This window comes from Parasteatoda tepidariorum, chromosome 6 (genome assembly GCF_982258835.1).
Source record: "Parasteatoda tepidariorum strain Cologne lab strain chromosome 6, Ptep-v5.0, whole genome shotgun sequence".
NCBI classification, from domain to species: domain Eukaryota; kingdom Metazoa; phylum Arthropoda; class Arachnida; order Araneae; family Theridiidae; genus Parasteatoda; species Parasteatoda tepidariorum.
The window spans coordinates 23,173,212-23,197,592 of record NC_141760.1 but is presented as its reverse complement, the minus strand read 5'-3'; the positions used below and the strand labels follow the sequence as shown (position 1 = coordinate 23,197,592).

At 28.7% G+C, this 24,381-nt stretch overlaps 1 protein-coding gene across 1 annotated transcript in view; it reads right to left on the bottom strand.

The window, feature by feature from the left end:
- LOC107457554 (uncharacterized) overlaps positions 1-24,381 on the bottom strand; it is an 85,642-nt gene that overhangs the window by 47,870 nt on the left and 13,391 nt on the right. Inside the window, exons 3-5 of the mRNA XM_043044937.3 lie at positions 18,965-19,070; positions 4,646-4,696; positions 1,597-1,715 (exon numbers count right to left, since the gene is read on the bottom strand). Of these exons, the coding sequence (XP_042900871.2) occupies positions 1,597-1,715; positions 4,646-4,696; positions 18,965-19,070 (276 nt within the window). The remainder of the gene's footprint in view (positions 1-1,596; positions 1,716-4,645; positions 4,697-18,964; positions 19,071-24,381) is intronic.

Sequence of the window (24,381 nt, the reverse complement as noted above, 5' to 3'; positions counted from 1 at the left end):
ATTGGGAGAAATGTTGCCTTCGTGGAGGACTTTTTGGTGGAGGATGAAACTAACCCGCACTTGTGTTACATGGAGAGGAAGACCCAGTAACCTCCACGGTTAGATAACCACAAAGGGACTCTAACCCATGATCCGTCTGCCACTGAAGATATTTCACGTCAGCACTGCAAGCCGGATGCGGATTCGTATCGATTAGCCACCGCAGGGATTCGAACCCTGTTCACCTCCTTGGAAGGCAAACGTTCTATCCATCGCAGCTCATAAAAAAGGGTTTCTCAAAAATGAGCAAAACTGTCTCAAAATGAATCCAAAACAATACACACGAATTTGAATATTGAAATTTGAAAAAGAATAAACTCATTTTTGAGAAAAATGCAGGTGGAGGTAGAAATGTTTGAGAGAAATGTGCGTTGGCTGCTGGCAGGATTCGAACGAAGAACCTTAGTGTTTGTACTAAGATGCTCTAACCAGTAAAGATGTACCTCTAAGTTCAGATTGAGTTAGGAAGCTTTATATAGTGGCTGTCGTAATGACACATCATGTTATACTAATTCATAATTTCAAAGGATTGCAATTTGGAAAATATGGAGCTAGTAGCTTTGTCAGGAGAAAGGCAATTTTAATTTCACCTTTTGCTTGTTTCACTCCAAACTTAAGAACTTGATGTGTCATTGTGGTGGCCATTTTATAAAGCTCCTTTAACTGAACTTGAACTTTACACTGAACTTGAATATGTAACTATGGTGGTTTAAGCATCCAACTACAAGCCCTAAGTTCTTTGGTTCCTTTGTTTTTCAACTATTAAAAAATTTATTTCCCACTACAATAAAACAACATATTTTTGTTAATATTTGTTGCCAAATTACACAATAAATATAATTATAAAAATGAAACAAATTTTTTTTTTAAAAATATTATTCTGGTCATTTTTTAAATTAAAAACATATTTTATTCATTTTTTTTAAAAAATTCAATTTAAAATTTTCAATAAATTAAAGAAAATTATTTTTTTATTTGATTTTGCTTAAAAATTTTTTTTTTGATATTTTGATTTAAATATTATATCGATGTATATTATATACCTTTAAAAAAATTTATTTTTAATATTGAATAAAAATTAGTTTAATAGAATTTTTTAAGAAAAATGAATAAAAAATTTATGAAAAAGAGTAAAATTTGAAAAAATAAATTTGAAACAGCAAATAACAATTCGTTTAACTATATTTAAATATCTGTTTTTGTTTAAAAAATATTTCTCAGTATTTTAGTTCAAATATTACATTGATGTATGTTATATGTCTTTAAAAAATCATTGAATTTTTAATATAGAATAAAAAATAATTTAATAGAATTTTTCAAAACATTTTTTTAAAAAAATTAATGAAAAAAATGAAAATAAAATAACTTTGAATCAAGAAAGAACAATTATTTAAAATATAATTCCTTTGCTATGCAAAGTCTAAGAATCTGAATCCAATTCTACTGGGTAAATATTATTGTCTTTCAAACCATAGTTTCGTTCAAGGTAAAATTTAACTCGGTTTCGTTATGTGAAAATGAAAAATGGCGATTTCGAGACTAATGTCAAATAATAACCTGCGTTCTTCTTCTAATTTTGTTGCCAAATCTCTTCTTTCTGCTTCTGCTGCTTCTAGAAGTTGTCGTAATCTCTGCGCTCTCTTTTCGCTTTCTTCTGAATATTTTCTGTTTTCATCCTGTTTCAAGAGAATGCTGACATTTAAATCAAAGCTATTTGTTAATTACAATCAATTATGATAATTTGAAACATGCATTAAGATAAAATGATTTTCATATAATACTATAATGGAAGAACAGTAGGACCCACTTATAACGATCCTGCACTTCATGAGATTACAGTTTCAGCAAAATGGAGTAATTTGTTCGGTAGAGGGTTATAATTATATTCATGTTATTTTATTATAATTATGTTACATGATTATGTTATGTATTTTTTCCATGACTTTAACAAGGGTAAGAATGTCACAAATAAAGGAGGGAAATTGTCAAGCTTAAAAGGTAAGTAAATTTAATTATTCGAGAGAAGAAAGTTTAAAATAAAGACATGTACATGTAACTACAAAAATTAAATAGTGCTTTGAAGCTTTAAAAACTAAATTTTATTTTGAAAATGCATCAAGTGTTTTACAGTAAAAATTAAATAAAGCAAAGTTTTGTAAATTAAAGTTGAATCAATATATTTTTACTTGAAATAAAGGTGGTCCCGAAGCAATCAGTGTAATTTTTTTATTTCATACTTTTATGCAGTGTTTGTCGTTGTCGAAATCTTTGTCGTTGTTGTTGCAGTTCATTTACGTCATACTAGAGCTGCAGAATGGGCTATTGGCGACGATCTGAGGAACATCCTTGAGGTCGATCCGAAGACCTGCCATCACAATTTTGATTCTCTGTAGAGGGGATGATGACCCCGCTTTGGTAGCCCGACAACATGAGCGCGAAGTTGAGCACTTTACGGTAGAACAGTTTAAGTAAGGCCAAGAGCGCACATCTTCGAACCCTTCGCAGACTGATCCAAGTAGTTACCCACCCGCACACTGACTATGTCTTAATTATTAGCCCACTGCGTTGACTGGCTCAAATTGAATTTAGATTTAGCGAATGAGCAGATTTAAGAAACAGTTTCTATTTACCAAGCTTTTCGTTAAATATAGTTTCTATTATATTTGCTCATATATTTGTCCCTTACAGAATAAAATTATCAAAATACACTATTGAATGAAACTTATAAAAGAAATTATCTATTCTGTATTAGATATAAACTTATATTTTGGGACATTTTTCTAACTTTAAACAGTAAGGTGCATTTATTTTTGTCATAAATGAACGGAAATCATAAACTTGTAATACAATAGTTTTGACTAAGATTTATTATACTTGTTTAAAAAATTTTTTATAGCTACTATAGTATTTGCAATATTGATTTTCTAATAGATAAGCATCTTGTTTTTTCTTTCATGCTCTCATACAAATTTGTTTCGTCATTTTCAGCACGTATGTAGAATGTTTCGCATACCTTCTTTATAAGTTTCAAATTACATCTTAAGAAAAAAAAAAAATCTAAATAATATCCATTAATCGTGTCAAAAATTCTTATCTCTCGTTAAGATATCAATTTACTCTAACAGAAAAAGCTAAAATACATAAGTGAAAGAAATAAATTATCATACCTAGTACAGGAATATCACGTTTCTGTTTACGAATAAATTTATTCTCATGATTTGACTTTATTAGTGTCAGTAAAAATTGTATGGGTCAATGATTTTGCAGTGATATTTTTCAAACCTGGGACATATACGGAACGTAAAATTTTTTTATCACTGCACACCGTAAGAAATCGGGGACAGTTTCATGATAGAATGTTAATGTGAAGAGAAAAGTGGTATTTGTAATAAAAGTGTTTCAATTAGGAACAGTCTCTTTTAGTTTCTTATTACAGTAAAATAATGTAATTCAGAATGACTACATGATCATTTAATAAAGTAGTGAAAAAAACAGTTTGCATCAATTATTGGCTAAATATGTAATCAACAGAGCGAATAAAATTATAAATGAATGATTTACCAAATAAATTTATAAAATAAATGGGAGTATATATTGAAAATAATGAGTAAAAGTAAAAGGAATGAAATAATTAAAGAATAAACAATTGAATAATTGGTGAAAGAATAAACAATTAAATGTCAGCTGAAAAATTTATGCTGCGAAGAAAAAAGTGCTGGAATGAACAAATGAGTTAATAAATTGATTGAATAAAAGTTGAACAAATATAAGAATGACTGAAAGGGTTAAACGAATGATTATTAGGGGGACCGGCAATTAATGTCGTTTCGACGCATTAAATATTCGTTAGTTTTAAAAACCAATTCATTTTTTTCGATTCATTTTCGATCTGGTATTGAAAGGTTGTTGTTAACGAGGGTGAATACATAATTGATTAAAAATAAAGTCTTGATAACAAATATCAAATGCACCGAAACGACATTACTTTCCGATCCACCTAATAGATAAGAATTTCTTAAACTAAGTAATGTGTTATATGACTAATGGACGTCAACACTAATCAAGAAATAAAACAGTTCCATATATGTTAGAGAACCATAAATCTATAATTCATTGCCTTATGATACTGCAGAAAATTAGGTTATAAGATTAAACAAAATTATGACATCTAGCTACACTTAAGCTTACAAAAGCATTACCTTTAATTAAATTTAAAAAATAAAAAATTCAATATTGCTTAAAATACTATTCTAAACAAATAGTTAGTCAAAAACAATAAAATAAATACTTAATGTTTATGCATTTTATAAAATTAGCAAAAGTCAGATCTTTGTCCCTTATCTTGCTTATGATAGAGATAAAGACAAAACAAAGCAAAAGAGTTTCAGTTTATATTTAAATGTCTAATTTATTAAATTACATATTGAGTTTCATTTGAAATATTAATAAACGACAAATAATGTCATTTAAATTTTAAAAAAAAAACATTTACAAAGTTTTTACTGGTTTACATATCTACAAACTAATCTAAAAATAATTTCTCGTTTTAAATAATGTAAAATTACTTCTTCCTGTTATAATTCAGAGAAAAATTTTATATACATACCTGGAGGTTAATGGTTGATGAATTTTTACTTGAGTTGCTCTTTTCTGAACCCTATAAAAGGAAAAAGGATAAAAGTTACAGCGTGTCGATTCCTTGATTGCACTGACATCTCTCAAAAAATCAAAGCAAGAAAACAGTTATGGTTATAAAAAAAAGTCTAGCTGCAAAATCATTTGAAGAGTATTTTTCTCCCTGAGTTTTCGAACTTAGTTCAAAACTTTTCCAACAGATGGCGCTAGAACGTCCATGTGGCAGCATTTTTCTTTAGGTTTTGACGCCATTCATTGACTACAAGTTGTGATTGAAATCAGACATTTCGGGAAGGTGATTTCATTCATAGAAAAATTTTATGAGATTTCCAGGTATCTTTCCTAGTTTACAAAATTAATGATTGTCGTGCCATATATTGCAAGGATTTTGTGCTAAAATAGAAGCATTGTTTAAAAAAAATATATGCTCTGTCACCTGAATTTGCTTCAAGAGTTGTTACTTAAACCTTCACCGTTTTCCTGCTATAAAATTTTAAAAATCTCCAATTCAACAATTAAAAGAAAGCAAGTATAAATGTAGCAAAAAAGTCTTTTCATAAAACGGTAAGTATATATTTTTAATTGTAAATACAAGTAATAACAATAATATATTCAAAGTCAAATGCTCAAATAAAACAGCATTATAAATGTTAATTTTAAGCTATTTTAATACATTTATGCATCGCAGAAAAAAAAATTACTTAGAATTTTTAACTGTTTTTGCATGTGTAGAAAATATATGTATCCAAATTCCATTTGCAAACAAAAATTGTAAAGAAACATCAATTGGGCAAAATTCACCAACTTTTATTTGATCTCAAATGCTAAACTCCTTTTTTACTGTAGAATTCTATTTATGCTCTTAAATTTCACATTAATTTTAGAAAATCATAATACCTAAAAACTTAACTTACTTCCTTTTTAAATACCTGAAAACCTAAGGTATCATGATCAAAATTTGGTAATTTTGATCATGATACCTTAGAGCATGACATAATAACAATTTATTTGGATGAATTTACTTTCAGGTTCTATTCATTTACGACTTCATTAATTGTTAAACTGCTGTTTGTAGAAAATGCAACAACATGAAAGAATCATCAGAATCAAATGAAATTTAATGCAGAAACGACTTGTACTGATACAAATAAATGATGAAATTTTCAAAACAAAAGAAACAAATTAAGCGTCCGAAATCAGTATTTGGTGCAGCCACCACGCGCTGCAATAAGTGCTGCTATACGACGTGGCATGGAGTCAAACAGATGTTGAATATCTGCTTGAGGAAGAGAATTCCATATCGCTTGTATGCGCAACCAAAGTTCGTCTTTGGAAACTGCAGGACGCGGATCACGAGTGAGACGCCGACCAACCATATCCCACACGTGCTCAATAGGCGACATATCCGGCGAATAAGCAGACCAAGGAAGAAGTTGCATGCGTTGTGCTGAACAGAAGTCTCTAACAGTCCGCGCAACATGTGGGCGTGCATTATCCTGCTGAAAGATAGCTCCAGGGATGCCTTGAAGGAAAGGAACGACTTCGGGCTGTAGCACTTCACGGACGTATCTGTTGCTATTGAGATTACCCTCAATTCGTATCAAATTGGATCGTCCATGATACGAAATCGCACCCCAGACCATAACATCGGTTGTTCGACCACTATGTCGTTCAATAATACACTCAGGAAGGCAGCGTTGACCGGCATAACGTCTAACACGAACACGGCCATCATGGGTCCACAAATTGAAGCGTGATTCATCTGAAAAGACAACTTGGTGCCAATCAGCTCGCCAGTCTCTGTGCTCAAGAGCCCACTGCCGACGCAGCCGTCGATGATCCGCCGTGAGGGGAATCCTGTATAATGGCACCCTTGCACGCAATCCACGGCGCAGCAGACGACGACGAATTGACGAAGCCGACAATTGTACACCTGTAGCAGTAGACCAATGTGCTGCCAGCTGCCTGGAGGAAGCTGTGCGATCATTCACCGCCATGCGGAGCAGGTGTCGATCATCGCGCTCTGACGTCACCTTCTGTCGTCCAGTGCCTGTTTTTCGAGTTGTTCGGTGCTCGTCGGTCCACTGCTTCCAAACTCGCATCACTGTGGAACTGTTCCGCTGCATACGAGCTGCTATTGCGCGATAGGAAAATCCTCCTTCTCGAAGGCCGATTATCCTCCCTCGTTCAAACTCCGTAAGTTGCTTGAATTTCTTATTCTTCCGTCGTGGAGGCATACTCAGGTCTCACTAAACGTTTGCCACTAACAAATAATCATAGACTATTTTCAACGTCCCGCTACAGCACTTTATTTATACGCTTTCAGCATCAATTCAGAGGGCGCTGCGCGCGCCACGCACGCGCGATGGCTCTGAAACTTTATTAATTTGCATAATATCCTATAATTGACATTTGCTGCGAATTTCATTTGATTCTGATGATTCCTTCATGGTGTTGCATTTTCTACAAACAGCAGTTTATTTTTCAATGATTTATTAAAACAAATCAGTTTAAGATGTGATTGTACAAGTTGCGGATAAAGTTAAAACTGCTCATATCATTTCCTTAAAAAGATGAAAATGTAGCATGAACTACTAACTTAATCAACTCGAACGCGTCTGAACGAGAACAGATACTATTACTACTTCTTATATCCATAATAAAGATGAATGTAATAAACATTTCAAACATATTTTAACCTCTACAAAAATCTTGTTCCACACATGAAATTGTGTCTTTCATTTCTTTTATAATATTTAATTTTAGATTGTGTACTTCATAAATAAACTAATCTGATTTTAAGTAGGCGCATTCATCACATCAAGTATACAGTTCGGAAAAATTCCATTACGCTATCATTTTAAAATTTAAAAAAGTTTAGTATTGATATAATTTCCTTTGAGTTAAACTAACTAACATAGATAGATAACTCCCTAAGCTTCGTTTTGGAAAAATATTTTTACTGCTATACGAAGAAAAAAAATATGATCAAAACTTCAAAAATATGCTATAATTTACCGCGCTTTTGGATCTACGGAAACACCAAAAAGGTTGATAGTTTTCACTTGGTAATTAACGCTTTAGTAATGATTTACTAAAATTAGCAAATAAAATATGTTTTTATAATATGTGAGAAAATCTGGTAAATGTTGTAAAATTTGGTAATTTTGATCATGATACCTTAGAGCATGGAATGATAACAATTTATTAGGTTAAATATACTTTCAGTTTTAATTTCTTTCTAAATATGTAGTAATAAAATCTATAATTTTGAAAGCTAGAATTTCCTATTATTCTATGCAGAGTGGTAAATTATAGCAGGATTTTTTCTCCGTCTATATAAATTTATATTTTCTATGAACTGAATTACGAAATTTTAAAAATTAATTTAATCTTTTTTTTACAATTTCTTTTATTTTATGCTACCATTTTGAACTGAAAATATTATTACTAAAATATCATTTATCTTCAATAATGTCACGTGTTATAAATTATTCGGAGAAAAATTAATTGTTTTTGCGACGTATTTAGATTAAACTGTGGATATGTCACATTGTTTTATTTTTTGACAGGTTGATTATGACGTGAGATTACGGCATACTTCAAAGTTTGGAATGATATCATTAAACGCGTTTTTATCGAATATTCTACATTTTCTTCCTTATTTCTATGTTATTATTTGGTACTTGACTCTTAAAAATTTTATTGCCATACGATAAATTGCCTCATGAAATATTTGTGCATAGGTATCCAAATAAAAGAAAAACCAGATTATAAGAAAAATAAGTAAAATATTTTATTTATCATTGCACATGATCTCTCAAAAAAGGCACAATTTTAGAGCAATTAAATAACAATGCAATGCTTATATATTCATGGCTGAAAAAGTAAGGGAAATTGAAGAGAAAAGAAAAAAGGTTAAAATGTAGTTTTATTTAAATTGGTCAATCAATGATAAGTTTCATTGTATGATAGCTGCTCACTGCCAAAAAAGCATATATATAGCATATTTAAAAAATTAACAAATTTTACCACCTGTGTATATAAATAATTTCAGTAGTAAAGACAAAAGTATATGGTATTTAAACTTTTCATTTGGTTATTGTTTGGCTCATATGGTAACGGTTCATATCTTCCCGTTTTCAATATTATCGTTCTTATTACCACACATTTAGTAAATAATAAGAAACTGAGAAGTGACTTTAACAGAATAAATGTTTTTCATGCCGTGCTCTAAGGTATCATGAAAAAATTACCAAATTTTATCACTTTTAGCAAATTTTTTCTTATATTATAAAACCATATTTTTTGTTAATTTTGTCAAAATTAAAGCCAAAGCGCTTTGGTAAAATTTACCGATCTTTCAGGTGTTCCTATAGAGCAAGAAACACACTAACTTTCACCATATTATGGCAGATTTGACCATGCTTTTTTTCTCAATTCTCCACCAACACATATAATTTTAAATATGTTTTTCACTTTTTCTTTCCTAAACTTCAAACAAAAATTTTATTCCACACAATGAAAAATTTTATGATATCTATTCATTTTTCTGCTATAATTCCTTTTTATATTTGATATTATGTCTACATCGCGTATTCAGAAACTTGTACGATTCACATATTTAAAACGTGCTTGGAAATTTTCATTGCAGCAAAAGTCACTACACTTAAACACTAATGAACACAATTTAAAGTTGAAATTCCTACGGATTCCTATGAATATCCTTATAACAGTTAAACGTAATTCAGACCTTTCAGATATTTGACATAGTTAAGTTTAGTTAAAATTACAATCGATGTAAATATAAATATTTTACAAATAAATGTTACGATTATATGATTAAAAGGTTTTGCCTTTTATGAAATAATAGCGAAAAAATGTGATTTTTTTTCATCAAATAAGATTTAAGTTTTTACGTTTTTGGAAAAGAGCACCAATATAGTGCACAAAATAAAAAAAACGAACCACTCTGATAAACTTTTGAACTAATGATCGGATCTTTATGTTCTAGGACTTGATCTTAATAATTCGACAGAATGAATTCAAATGTGTTAATTAATTAGTACAGACGATGTTTTGAGTTACAAAATCAGAAACAAAAACGTTCTTTCCCTGAGTAAAGAAACCTTTTCCTTTCGATGGATTCAAATTTCTAACCCCCAAAATATAGGTGGTAGCAGCAATTTGAAAAATATGGTCTTAATAGTTTGTTCAGGAGAGCGATACAAAGTATTAGACACCTAAATGTTAATTTTATTTTTTGTATATTTCGTCATATCTTAAGAAATTTTTAAACGAATTGACAATTTTTTTCACTCAATTATAAAATTCATTTTTCCAAAGACAATTCCATGCAAAAAATAGCTTTCAGTAAATATTCATAAATTTTTATTTTTTTATTTAACATTAGTCGAAATTGTAAATTTTAATGCACTCAAATTTTTACATTATTTTAAGGAATATAATTTTACATGGCAAAATACAAACTTTGAGTGAAATCAGTCGACTAGATCTTGAGAAATCAAATTACAAAAAAGTAAATTTTAAAATTTCGATTTCTGAGTAAATATTCTACCGATTTCACACAAAATTTGTATTTCTCCATGGAATGTTATGTTCTTTAAAATCATGCAAAAAATTTTAAACATTAAAATGCGGAATTTTTTCTTCTAATATTAAATAAAATAATAAAAAATGATGAGTTTCTACTAAAACTTATTTTTTGCATCTTTGGAAAAATGAATTTTACAATTGTGCGTAAAGCTTTTTCAATTGCTTAAAAAGTTCCTCGAGATTATAATATTTTACAAAAAATAAACTTAGCATTAAGGTGTCCAAACTTTGGATCTCTCTTCTGATCAAATTATTCGGATGCTACTTCCCCTATTGCGACTACCCCCTATATTTTAGGAGTTAGAAATCCAAATCCATTAAAAAAATCTTATATTTATTCAGGCAAAGTAGGTTTTCATGCCTGATTTTGTTGCTTAAAATATAGCAGCAATTAATTAGCATACTTGAAGTTTTCCTTAAGAATCATTAAGAATGAGCTCTAGAAAGTTAAGATACGATCATTAGATGATTTGGTATTATATGTTTTATCACACTTAGTTCTACTTATATATTTTTTCTTGATTGATTTCGAATATAATATGCTATTTTTCCGCTGGTGCCGGTTGAAATTCAATTGTGATTAAAAATAATAATTTATTAAAAGAACAAATTTAAAAAATAGCATGCAATTTTGTCTTTGAAAATTATTTGCAGCGCACAATGCTTCCTTGAAAATTGTAATTTAAAAACTCAACAGAGACATAAAATATTGTCATTCATTGAAACCGATCATGAAGTTGAAATTATATGGTTTATTCGAAGTTAAATTTTTTAAGTGCCACCAAATGTCCTTTTCTTACTAAGTAATAGGATTTAAGTATTGTTTTTCGGACGATAAGAGAAATGAATTAGAAAATGCAATTCCTAAGAATTTAATTCCTAGTTAAAATATGAGGGAGAGACCTGCATTATTTTTATAATAGCATACCCAAATCAAAATTCTTGATGGTCCCATCAAAAAAATTTGATGGTTTATGTTGATTTCAGTGCGACACACGATGGTCCAACAACATTATTTGATGGTCATCATCTTTCAACATTTTCCATTATGTGTTCATGGTTCTTGATATGCCAACAAACATCCATCATTTCATGATGGAAAATGATATTTTAATACTATGATGGTTAATCATCAAGAGAAGTTTGACTCTCATGGACCTACATTCCATGATGATCGGTGATGGTTTAATTGGAATTCTTGTCGGTTCTCAGGAATATACCATCAAAACAATTAGGTTTTTTTAAATGTTGGACCATCATAAATCAGTCCAAATTCCTACATTGGGATGATGGTTCCACACGATCGTTATAACATTTGATTTCTATGATACTATGATGGAAACTCGTGATGGTCCATAATGGTGCAACAATGTGTTTCCATGATGGTTTAACTATTCTTATAGGTTCAGCAAGAATATACCATCAAAACAATTTGGTTTTTTTATGTTGACCTATCATAAATCAGTCTGAATTCCTACTTTGGGGTGAACGTTACTTATGTTGGTTACTATCAAAAAATATAATGGTTCATGATACAATTAATGATGAATATCGTCAAGATTATGTTGGTCCCTCACTGAAAAACCATCGAAAATTTTGACTTGGATATTTTATTAGATTCAGTTAGTCAGGAGTAAAGGATACCATCAAGCAAAAAGTGTTCCAAAATAATTTATGTTTCTAACATATTTATTTACATCTTAGTGCTTGTAAAAAACTTCATGTTCATGTTCAGCTGTGAAAATGAACTTCATGTTCTGCTATGAAAATTTTATATGCTATTATAGTTTTTATTTCATTACGCAAGTATTTGAGTATTATAATCTATGTCACTAATTGAGACTATTTTTCAGCAACTTCAATTTCCAAAATATTTAGCATCTTTAAGAAAATGGTAATAATTTAGCTTGAGGGAGTTATTTATTTTTGATAAAACCTGCAAAACATTTCTATTAATCAAAAAACCTTTAAACCGAGCATAATTCTGATTAGGAGCTACAACATAGAAATTTACATAGTCACTTCATATTTAAATAAATCTATAGTTCAAAGATAATGTCGAAAAATAAACATTATTTAACCTCAATTTAAAACAAAAAAGCTTTCAAAACAGTTTTTTTTTAAGAAAAAAACCAAATAAATTTTTTAAATCATTTTTATTGTTATTGTGATTTTAGTAAAATCATTAAAGATACTTTATTGATTTTTGTTGTAGAATGAATTCATTAAAAAATTCACTTCAAGCTGCAGTCGTATTTTTCACTAAACTAATTGTTCAAAATTCACCATTGCTTGATGTTAGCAAACAGACGCTATTTTAAGGGAAAAATCCAACTGAGGTACCAACTCATTAGCTTTAAGAACTAAAATCAGAATGTATAAAACATTAATTCAACCAGTAATCCTCCATGGCAGCAGAAGCTGTACATAGAATAAATAAAACCAAAACAGAAATATACAAAATAAACTCAGTTCTCAAACTAAATTTGGTTCTACATACTTGGTACAAAGATGCAAACTAAACTTCGCTCGAGGACTAAAAATCCTCAGTGCTTAGTCTGCAAGCATACTTGGTATTCATTTTTATCGACCCATAGAAGGGCTGAATCAACCTTGCCCGGTCCTAGGATCGAACCCAAGACCTGTGACACGCCAAGCGCTACCACTCAGCCACCTTTGGCAATATACTTCGCAAAATATCTAGATTCGGAGAATTTTTTTATAACCTTGAAATGTTTTAGCGATATAAGCAACCAGACATTGTTAAAGCAATAAAACTAAAACTATATCTTAGACACTTATTTAGAACAAAAGATCAACCCCATCCCCCACTAAGCTCTTAACTTTCAATAAGCCAGGAAGCACTAGCAAAAGGGAAAGGCATCAACTCAGGTGGCTTAGTGACGTAAAGATTTGAAAACATCAAAGGTAACTAATTAAAAACATCAAAGTTGACTAATTAAAAACATCAAATTAGACTCCGATAAATATAAACACGCTAGTACGCCTCTGGCCTGTCCTTGGCTTAAATGCCAAAAGAGAAGGAAAATATTTTAAAAAATAGCTTCGAAATGAATCATGTCATTAATTTTCTTAAGGACAACGTTATTTAATTTGTAAAGTATAATTAAAATAATATTTAGCGAATTGTTTTTAAAGTTTTGAACATTTTTTACACAGAAATAAGCATAACCAACATTATTACTTGCTTTGAAAATGAATATAAATGCGTGCTTGTATAGTTTGAAAGCAACGAGAATAAATATACTGATTTCTTACTGCAAAAATTATTATTTTGACTTTAAATAAAAAAAAAATATTATTTTAATAATAAAAAATTATTGACCCCATTATTGACTTTTAAAGTTAATTTTTATTGTCTTCTATATGTTATATTTATATTGAAAGAGTTATAATATATAAAATTAAAGCATGGCAAAGCTGAATGTGGAAACGTATTAAGTTATATACAATTAGAATAAAGCATGCAGAAATAATATTAAATTTGAAAAAACACATATAGCAGATACAAGTCCCAAATTAAATACCAAACTTATGCTTTTAACTTAATAGATTATTTTAAATTGCAAATAAAACTTTGAAAATATCAATTTAAAAAAATCATATTAAAAGTTCATTTTAATATAGAGTTATTTAAAGATTAGCATACTGCAAAATTAAATTAATTGTAGACGAGTAAATTTAAAAAAACGATGAAACAAAAGTATTTAAAATTTTAATTAAATGTTAAATTTTGCATAAAGAATCTGATGTTTAATAAATTTTTTAAGTGTGTATGACCACAAAAATGAAGATCCTCAATTAAAGGAATAAAATATCTTTATTAATAAAGTTTATCATTAAAATATATATTTTACAAATATGAGTTAAACGTTACGACATGCAGCATAATACAATGATGGACGGAATGGTGTCCGGAGGTCAATTGGTTACTCTGGAGTTCGGCACCAAGTTAGAGGGGACGTATAGTCTTTATTTTCATGCACGCAGCCCCTGCGAACACACAACAAGCACAAAATAAGACACACAAACAACAAACACACAACAAAAGCACAAGCAGAAGGAGAAACTAAACTACTGTGTGACTACATTATAATTTTTATAATAAATTCTTAAAACATTATTTTTTAAAAACAACTAAATTAATTGCAACATTAAAGTAATTAAAATGCCATAACTTTAATTTACATTTCTATAAATTATGTTTTAATTCTAAACAAAACTATTAATAAATAGACTAAAAAGTATTTTTATTATTTCATGCAATAAAAAGTTTAAAAGCATTTGTACGAAATCACACTTTTAGATTACAAAAAACGTACACCGAACGGGACATTGGTTTTTCTTACCGTAGTACAAAGTAAAAAAATTACGGATCCAATTACGGTATTAAGTACCAGCACTTTGGAATTATCAACCGTAAAATCCATTTATACCGTAAAATATTATAACGTAATTTTTACAGTAATATTTATTTAGTTAGTTTCAGTAATATTAAAAAAATGCACTTAAAATGTTTTAAATTCATATTGCTTTGTTTTTGACCATGGAGAAACTCATTTTGTAAAGAAAAGTATTTGCGTATTGTTTACATGATACAATCTTTGTAGCAAATTTATTTCAGATTAAAATACTTAACATATCTAGAAATCGGAAATGTAACTGACAGTGTTTCTTTCTATGGGCGCAATATCTGCAATCGTAATGTCAACAAAATCCACTTTGAAGAATAATTTCAATAAAAATTATCACACATTAATAGCTAGTTTTTCCCATATTATTCTTTAATTGCAAATTAATATTTTTGTGGAGTTTTTTTACTATCTTTTTTTTCCTTTTTTCCTTTTAATCGTTCTGGTTGTAAAAACCTGTTGTAGCTTTCTTCTTTAATTTTGAAACAGTTCTTATACATTTTGCTTTGTTTACTTTTTTTGATAGATCGCACACTGAGAAGAAAAAGAGTATGGTCAAAACCACCAGGATATGGTAAAATTAAATTCCAGCTCCATGGAATTTCCAAAAAACACTATAGTTTCAATCGAAGCAATTTTGTTATTACTTTTGATAAATATGATTTTGATAGTAAATAGGATAAAATTTGGTAATTTTTTTAACGAAACCTTAGAACTTTCAGTCATATATACATTTCAGTTACGTATTTTTGTTAAATATGTGGTGAAAAACTATAATTTTAAAAAACCATAATTTCCGGATAATAATAATAAAACCATAATAATCATTGAACAGAAAAATTACCAAATGAATGGTTCAAATACCGTATATTTTGGTTTATTACCTGAATTATGCTAATGTTTTTTTGCCAGAAATGTCATTATTATACAATGTGCTGTAATTTTATCAAATTGTTTTCTCTCTCCATGAATGATATTTTATATTCATCAATCCTTCATTCTTTGAGTTCAGAGGATACCGACTGTGTGATTATCATACTGTCAATTAAATTACACAAAGAAACATTGCTTCGATTTATTATCTTTCCGGAGATCTCTTGATCACCAACTGATTTTATAGCTTTACAATTAAACCGTAAAGGAAAACGCCGAAACTCTCACGTAACAAAACACATTAACAAGTATCTAATTTAATTAAATTCACACGATTGATTTAATTGAATTGTGCATAGATTTATGAAATTATATCTTATAAGTGTTTTAAATAAATATTACAAGTTGCTTTTTTAGCTTGGGATAAAATGTATCTTACTATGCATTTATATTTTTAGGCCAGAAACTAATTTTTTTCTTCATTTTAGTACGAGAAAATGCAATTATATTTCAGGTATAGGAATTAAGAGGTCAAATGATTCATTGTGACATGAAGGAAACTTTGAATACATAGAAATCGTCAAATCTAATGTCTAATTTAAATAATTTCACATAATTGATTTAATTGGGTGGGCGATGGATTTATCAGTTTTATATGATCAAAATAAATATTATAAATTGCTTTTTTTTAAATAATGATCATATGCATTCATTATTTTTCGTAAAAATTAATTTTTATTTTTTGTTTGTTTTTATACGTGAAAACTATTTTTGTACATGCTAATATATATCTTATATCCAATTTAAATAAATTGATATAATTGATTTAATTGAGTCGGAGATGATTTTATTAGATTTATAATTTATAAGTATTTTAAATAAATATTATAAGCTGTTTTTTTAATTTGGAAAGTATGTATTTTGTCGTGCATTCATTTTTTTTGTATGAATCAATTTTTTTATTTTTTTATTTTTGTACGAGGAAATGCAATTTTATTTTAAATATTAAGGCATAGGAATTAAGCGGCTGTAATTATAAATTTTTATATGAAGGAAACCCCAGACATACGGTAATGATCAAATATTTCGTAAAATACACGTCGGATTTTAAGTCCAAAAATACACGAGTTAAATACTTCAAATATACTTCCAAACTAGAACCAAACGGAAATAACCGAATCAATTTAATCTTCGAATTAATTCTTAAATAAAGTGCAGCATGAACATAATTTGAACATTTTAAACAGCATCATCATACTTGATAAACTTTATTTAGGGACCTTATTCATATACGTTCTAATTTGTACAAAATCTACACTGTTAGAATTTTAATTTTAAAATTATGGTGAAATAACCGGCAACAGCCTATCCATCCAATTAAAGTTTAAGATAGGGGACAGCTTTTACCTTGACTGTTTTGATATTTTTTTACAACTAGTATGGTTAAACTTTTTTTACCACAAGTATGGTTTACAACTAGCAAGGTTATAAAAACGATAAATAAGAAACTATACGGTTTCTTAAACATTTACAAGTCGCATGGTTTCAAAATTAGAAAAAATAAATTTAACTGGATATTGGAGATAGTTTAGCAGTTTTATGGTGCTGCTATCTATGCTGAAATGAGAATATCGTATTCTTATAATCCAGGATCACAAATTGAAGAGTGCAGTACATTGGAAACTCTTCATGCGTTGAAGAGATTGGTGGAAATTATATGGTGTCAACGCGGGGACTCGGAACCCCATTCCTTCGGTCATAAAATTGACAGATTAACCCTATGTGGACCTAGTTAGTGCAATAAAATTCTGGTTGTTTAAACGTATTAGGTAAAAAACAGTTAATAAACTGTTTTTCTCACATTTAGCAGTTTGAATACCATCTTGTTTATAGTTATTTGACTGTTTCGGTTGAAAATGGTAAATTAGCAAATAATCTGTTATTTAACTACTTTTCCGGGAGATTATTAACAGTGTAGAATGCTATAAATGAAAACCACAACATCTATAAGACTAGGCTGTTTAATTGGGGATGCTATGACAAACAATTATATTTCTCTAATTAGTGTCATTTTTTGCTGGAATAGTGAACATGTTATTAAATTTCGAATTACGCACAATGCTGTCTTTAATTGAATAAATGAAATTTTTAAATTTGAAATTGTTACATATTATTTTAATCCAATAAAAACCCAAGTAACGTGCATGGCATTTTGAAAACTATGTGCGCAATGTTGTTATCATAAAAGTACAAACTTTTTTCAAAAAGCTGCAATACATATTACGAAGTTTTCTTATTTAGAAAGATAAAAACGTGAAATTGTTAAGGTTCCATTTTCGAATTATAGAAGCAATGCTCTACTATCTATAGTTATCATATTCTCTAACCATATTTATATAAATATGGTTTCTTTTTTTGAAATAAAAGAAGGAGTCTGTAAATAAAAATAACCAACATATATAAATCATTCAAACAATTTGTTGCAATTTATAAATTAATTAATTACCGCTGTTGGAAATATATAGCATCATTTTAATTTTATTCATCAATATAATTTTATTCATCACTCAAAATTTCCTGTGTGAACTATATAAAGATACCTTAGAGGACACATCGGGTGTACTCTATGAGCTTGTCAATTATTTCCGATATAGGTCACCCCATGTGGACATGGAAAGTGGTTGCTTTTCTGTGCGATCTTAGACACGTTTCAAAATGTAGACTTAAAAAACACTGTATATATGTCCATTATCAAGATTATGAGAAAAAAGCATTTTCTGCTCATCTTTGGAATCTTGTGCATAAACTCACTTTCGACGTTGCCGAATTTTTTCTACGCCAGTCACATCAGCTCGTCTTGATGTCCTGGAATCTTTTTTATTCATATGAATGCTGATTCCCTTGTTAACGACAGTAGTTCTTCACCATCTCTCCAAAGAGAGCGGAAATGAATTTTACCCAGATCTGCCTCTCTCTGCTACAGTAGTTTTTCTTATTCTGTATTTTCATCTTTACTTTTATTCTCCTTCGGCTACTGAGATTTTTCTAGTTTTGTTTCTCGCCTTTATTTTTCCCTTTTTCACAGTCAGCTTTATGTTTTATAGTTCAAATAACTTTGGATTTTTCACGTCTAGAAAGTCTAGAAAATGAACGCATATTTTTGAGAGCTTGAAAAATGTTAACTGTTATTTCCAATCTGTATTTTTGAAGCGAATGATTTTTTTGAAAAATCAAGTAGCATATTTACTGCTTCAGTTTCTTGGGATTATTTATTTAAAGTATTGCATTGTTAGAGTCTCTCTTGCTGTTTTCATCATCAGAGAAATGACCTAGTTGTTGGGGGGTTAAAAGCAAAAGAAAACACTTACTGAGTTGTGATGAGTCCTCCGATGATGCCTATCAAGGCTGCCTGTTATCTTGGTAACTTTATGTGATGGTGAAAATAGACCATAATTTGGAGAACACTTGAAATATCTGGAGTAAAAACAGAAAAATCAGAAACAGAAAAAAGAAGGATTTTACTGTCAAGTTATAAAATAATTTGTTATCAGCGTCAAATTTATTTATATATAAAATTAATAATTGTACATTAAAGTCAATTATGGATCATGCTACTCCTTAGAATCCCAACCAATAACACTGGGGAGCAAAATTTTAGTTGCAATTTTACAAATGTTCGATCTTGCCTGATTCTGATGTGGGGATTTCGAATCTGATATCAGTTTTGCTCTTAAAGCTGCAGACTTTTTTGAATGACATTTTAAATCTATAAATATATTTAATCTATAATAAATGTCGTCGTGCGCTGCTGGGGCACTTCTCTTTCATGACCTACTGAGAAGCACACAAAGAAACAGTTTATAATATGGAAGTACCCCTGACATTTTCCGGGAAATGTGTTTCTATGCAGTTTCAATTCTGATTATGAGCCCTAACTCTCTTGGAAGTTTGTGTCAACATTTATGCAACTCCAGTGCTTCTGGCTAGATGGAAACCCAAATAACTCGGGGTAATTTTTACCGAGGTGCTTTGGTAATGATTTTGGCTAAGCTAACACAAAATATATGATAATATGCGATAAAACTTGTGGTAAAATTTTGTAGTTTTACCGTGATACCTTACAACATGGCAGACAGGCCATTTATTTGTGTAAATTTATTTCTCGGTTTTGTATTTTTTACTAAATGTGTGGTAAAAGAACCTTAATTTTGAAAACTAAAATTTTCGTTAAACTGTTACCATACAAAAGGGAAAATTACTAAATGAACGATTTAACTATCATATATTTCAGTTTTATTTACCAGAATTATGGTTTATTTATCAGAAATGTCATTATCGTACAGTACGGTAATTTAACAACAATATTTTTCCTCCGTGCACCAAAAACAAAAAACCTGTCTAAAATTAAAGAATATTAATGCACCCATTTATTCATAAAGCATAGCTTTTATTTCACACAAAATCGTAAACTCTAATATAAATTTATGAATGAATCATTTTAATATGATATCGTGATATTGCAATCAAATACCATTTATACACACAGTGGTGTTGCGAATTTACGATTTTAAGATTTTGAATTAAGCATAGCCATAAAATAATATTCCTTGTCTTTTAAAAGCAATATCTAAGCCCACTAATAAAAAAAAATCGTGAAATATTTCGTTCCAACAAAAATATTATTTGAGTCATAAACGGATGAGAGTTCCTATTTGTGATGAGTTTTAAACCTCAATTTCCGGTGTGTTTCAAGGCCCATTTCGAATTTTAGAACACCTCATTGTCAAAACAATGAAACTCTTCAGAATTCGGAAACTGTTTTCAAAGGACACAATAAATTCCACAAGAGACAGTAAATTCACCAAATGTCACCCCATCAGAGAATATTTTTCAACTTCAATCTCAAGGCCGATGCATGAAAAGACCCAGGAATTATGGAATCCATAAATCATGGAAGTACATGTTAACTCCGGAAACGCTTGGTCACCTTAACTTGCCCCCTTTCGTTTCTAAATTCGAAGATGAAGAAACGAAAAGTAATGGTTTCGTGACTTATTACGGAATGATTCGTGATGCGAGGATTACGTTTTGGCTAAGTGTCGGCAGCTGTGCAAGATGAGAGTTACAGACTACGTCGTTACCACAATGTTATTGCAGTTTCACACTTTTGGTCATGCAATTTAAACATCCGTCGTGCACTTGTGTGTCAACATTTTAATTGGTAGAAATCTTTATGTTTCAGTTTTTTGAGAGAATTTCCGAGAACTTTTAAGTTTCAAAATAGTAATTTATACAAAATAAAAGAATCCGTGTACTCAACTATTTCTTTTCGTTATAATTCATTCCCCACTGCAAGAAATTACGGTATAAAGTATCTCCTTTTTTGGGTGCATCATCCGTAAAATCCATTTTTACCGTAAAAATTTATACAGTAATATTGATTTAATTAAAGTGATTCTGAGTGCCAGTACTTTTCTTGAGTTCCGATATTTTTTTACCTTAATTTGCTTCGGAATATCTTACATAACAGTCTATTTTATTTGAGTTTTCGAATATTTCTTTACTTTTCCTCGCTCGAAAAAAAAATTCTTATAAATCATTATTACTCCACAAAACCACAATTTTGTCTAATATTTGGTATATTTATAGAGTTGCTTAGTTTGAAAAACAGATTGCAAGAAGAACTGGAAATTCTTCATGCTCTGGAATTTTATTTGCTCCGGAATTTCTAATAATAATTGCTCTCTATTTTATTTGGGTTTTTGAATTTTTCCTTGCTTTTCTTCGCTGGAAAAAAAAATTCTTAGAAATCATTCTATGCTCCACAAAACACAATTTCGTCTGATATTTGGGATATTTAGAGTGTTGCTTAGTTTGAAAAACGGATTGCAAGTAGAACTACAAATTCATTGTGAAAATAAAGAATTTTTAATTAAGTTTTATAATAATTTATCTCTGTAACATTTTTCTTGTAACTTGTAATTGTTCTTGTAATTTTAATTTCTAATTAGTTTTATTTTCTAATTAATTTTAGAATTTATAATTAATTGGTAGAAATCTTTCTGTTAAAGTTTCTATAGAGGATTTCTGAGAGCTTTTTTATTGCAAAACATTAAGATATGTAAAATAAAAGAATCCGAGTATTCAAACTATTCTTTTCGTTATAATAAATTAAACACTAAAAAATTCCAAATCAAATGACGGTATGAATTACCGGTACTTTGGGAGCATCATCCGTAGAACCAATTTTGCAGTAAAATCCATATTTACCGTAAATTATCATAACGTAATTTCCACAGCAATATTTCTGTAACTAGGGTGATTCAGTGATTTTAAGATAATTATTACTGTAAAAATTGCGGCACATCAGATTTTTTGCTCCTCATGTTTCGCCTCATGTTCCGTTACAAGTACCGGTAGAAAGCGATTTTATGATAAAAAGTACGATCACTCTGAGTGTCAGTAAGTTTTACAGTTTTTCAAAGTAATAATTCTCTTTTTTATTGGAGTCTTCAAATTTTTTCAAGCTTTTCCTTGATCAAAACAAAAAAAAAATGATTCCTATAAATCACTTTACGCTTTACAAAACCACAATTTTGTCTGATATTTGGAATAGTTAGAGAGTTGCTTAGTTTGGAAAATGAGTTGCAAATAGAACTAGAAGTACTTTGTGAAAATAAAGAATCTCTAATTAATTTTAATTCTTATTAAATTTAATTCCAATTAATTTTAATTTATAATAATTTTAGTTTTTAACTCGTTTTAATTAACAATTTACTTTAGAATTTATAATCAAGTGGTAGAAGTTTTTATATTTAGGTTTCTATTGTGGATTTCCGTGAACTTTTATATTGCAAAATAGTAAGATATACAAAATAAAAGTATCGTGTATTCAACAAATTCTTCGTAATAATGATTTGAAACTGTAAAAAAATTCAGAATTAAATTATGGTATAAAGTACTAGCAGTTTCGGTACATCATTCGTAAAATCAGTATTACCTTAAAATCCATTTTTACCATAAATAATATACCATAAAGTTTACAATAATATTTATTTACTTAGGACAGTAAAAAAATACAATTCAGGAATTTTGCGGTAATTATTATTGTGAAAATTAAAATATGAAGTATTATTGTGAAAATTAAAATATATATGTTTTCAGAAAGCTCTATAGTTTTTCACATCACTTAATATTGCGAAATAAAACTGTTAATTTTATCTTTACAGTGCAACATTTCAATAAAAATAATATAAAATTCGTAGTTAATTTTATATTTATTTTTGTGTCACAAATTACTATTATTTATATCTAAAAAATATCTCCAAATTATAATAATAAAAATAGCATGTACGTGAATTTTCTAAATAATTAAATATTTTTTTAATATCATTTTTCATAATAATAAGATATCGTTATATATAATATATTATTATAAATAATAAGAACTGAAACTCTTATTGAATCAACAAAACTCAAATATGAAATAAATACATCTTTAGATATTTTATTTTCAAGCGAAAGTAACTTCAGTGATATTACCATAGCAATTTTCATAAATAATAACAAAGTTCTGAGAAATTTTCTTAAAAGAACACACAATGAATTTTTTAATTTAAACAAAAAGAAACTTGTAAATGTAACTTGTTTGCAAAAATAGATTCAATTTTTTAACTTTGATCCTAAAAAAAGATCTAGATTTAAAATATGTTAAGGCTACTTTGTTCCAATCGTTAAGCTTGTATTTAAGCAACAATAATTTGCAAAAAAAAGTTATAATTTTCTTAGACTACACTGAGAAAAAAATATGGTCAACACGATCATGTTCTGATAAAATGTACAGTGTTGGGAACACCAGAAAGATCTGTAATTTTTACAGAATTTCATGGGCAAAATTCGAGACTATCAATTGAATATAGTTTAACGATAATTTTTTCTAAATTTTGTAATTTTATCATGATAACTAGTGGCATCAGAGCCATAAAAAAATTTTATATTTTTTGAAAAATTATTTAATATTTCTGCAAAAAAGATGAAGAAAGAAAAAGAAAATTTATTTTGTGTAGATTTATTTCAGCTTAAAATGTTTTTATACGAATGCGTGTTTTCTACGTGTACATAAAAATAAATAGTTTTTTTTTTGTATTTATGAAAATAATTAACCTGAAACTGAAAAAAATAGTTTTTGATTTGACTTTGATCAGGAAACCTTTTCCTTGAAATTTATAAATTTCTGTCAAAATTAACCTAGATTATTAACTGATATGATTGGTATGATATATGAAAATAACGAAAAGTTGTAAAATATGAGGCACACTTTAAGCAAACTGTGACAAAAATACGTATATGCTAAAGCAAATTTACTATGCAACCACTAAACTCGGCAAGAAAAAGAAAAATATATATCTACATATTATTTACATTTTAAATTACAACTTAAAGCTCATAAAATTATTTTATTTAATTCCTTAAACTTAATAAAATATTTTCTACGAATAAATAAATTCTCATATTTCACTTTTGCTTATTTTAAATATAAAATGCTATCACCATTGCTTTGTTTAAATATAAAATTTCTAATAGACTGAAATAACTAGAACTTGTGATTTATAATGAAAGATATATATTAAATGAGTTTTATGACCTATGAATACGATTGCAAAATTATTCGTTTTGAATAAAATGAATCTTTCATATGAGTTTTGTCGTATATTTTTATTTTTGAGTCCAAAAAATATTATAACCTAATAAAGAAACAGAAATAAATTATTTTTTATTAAACTAT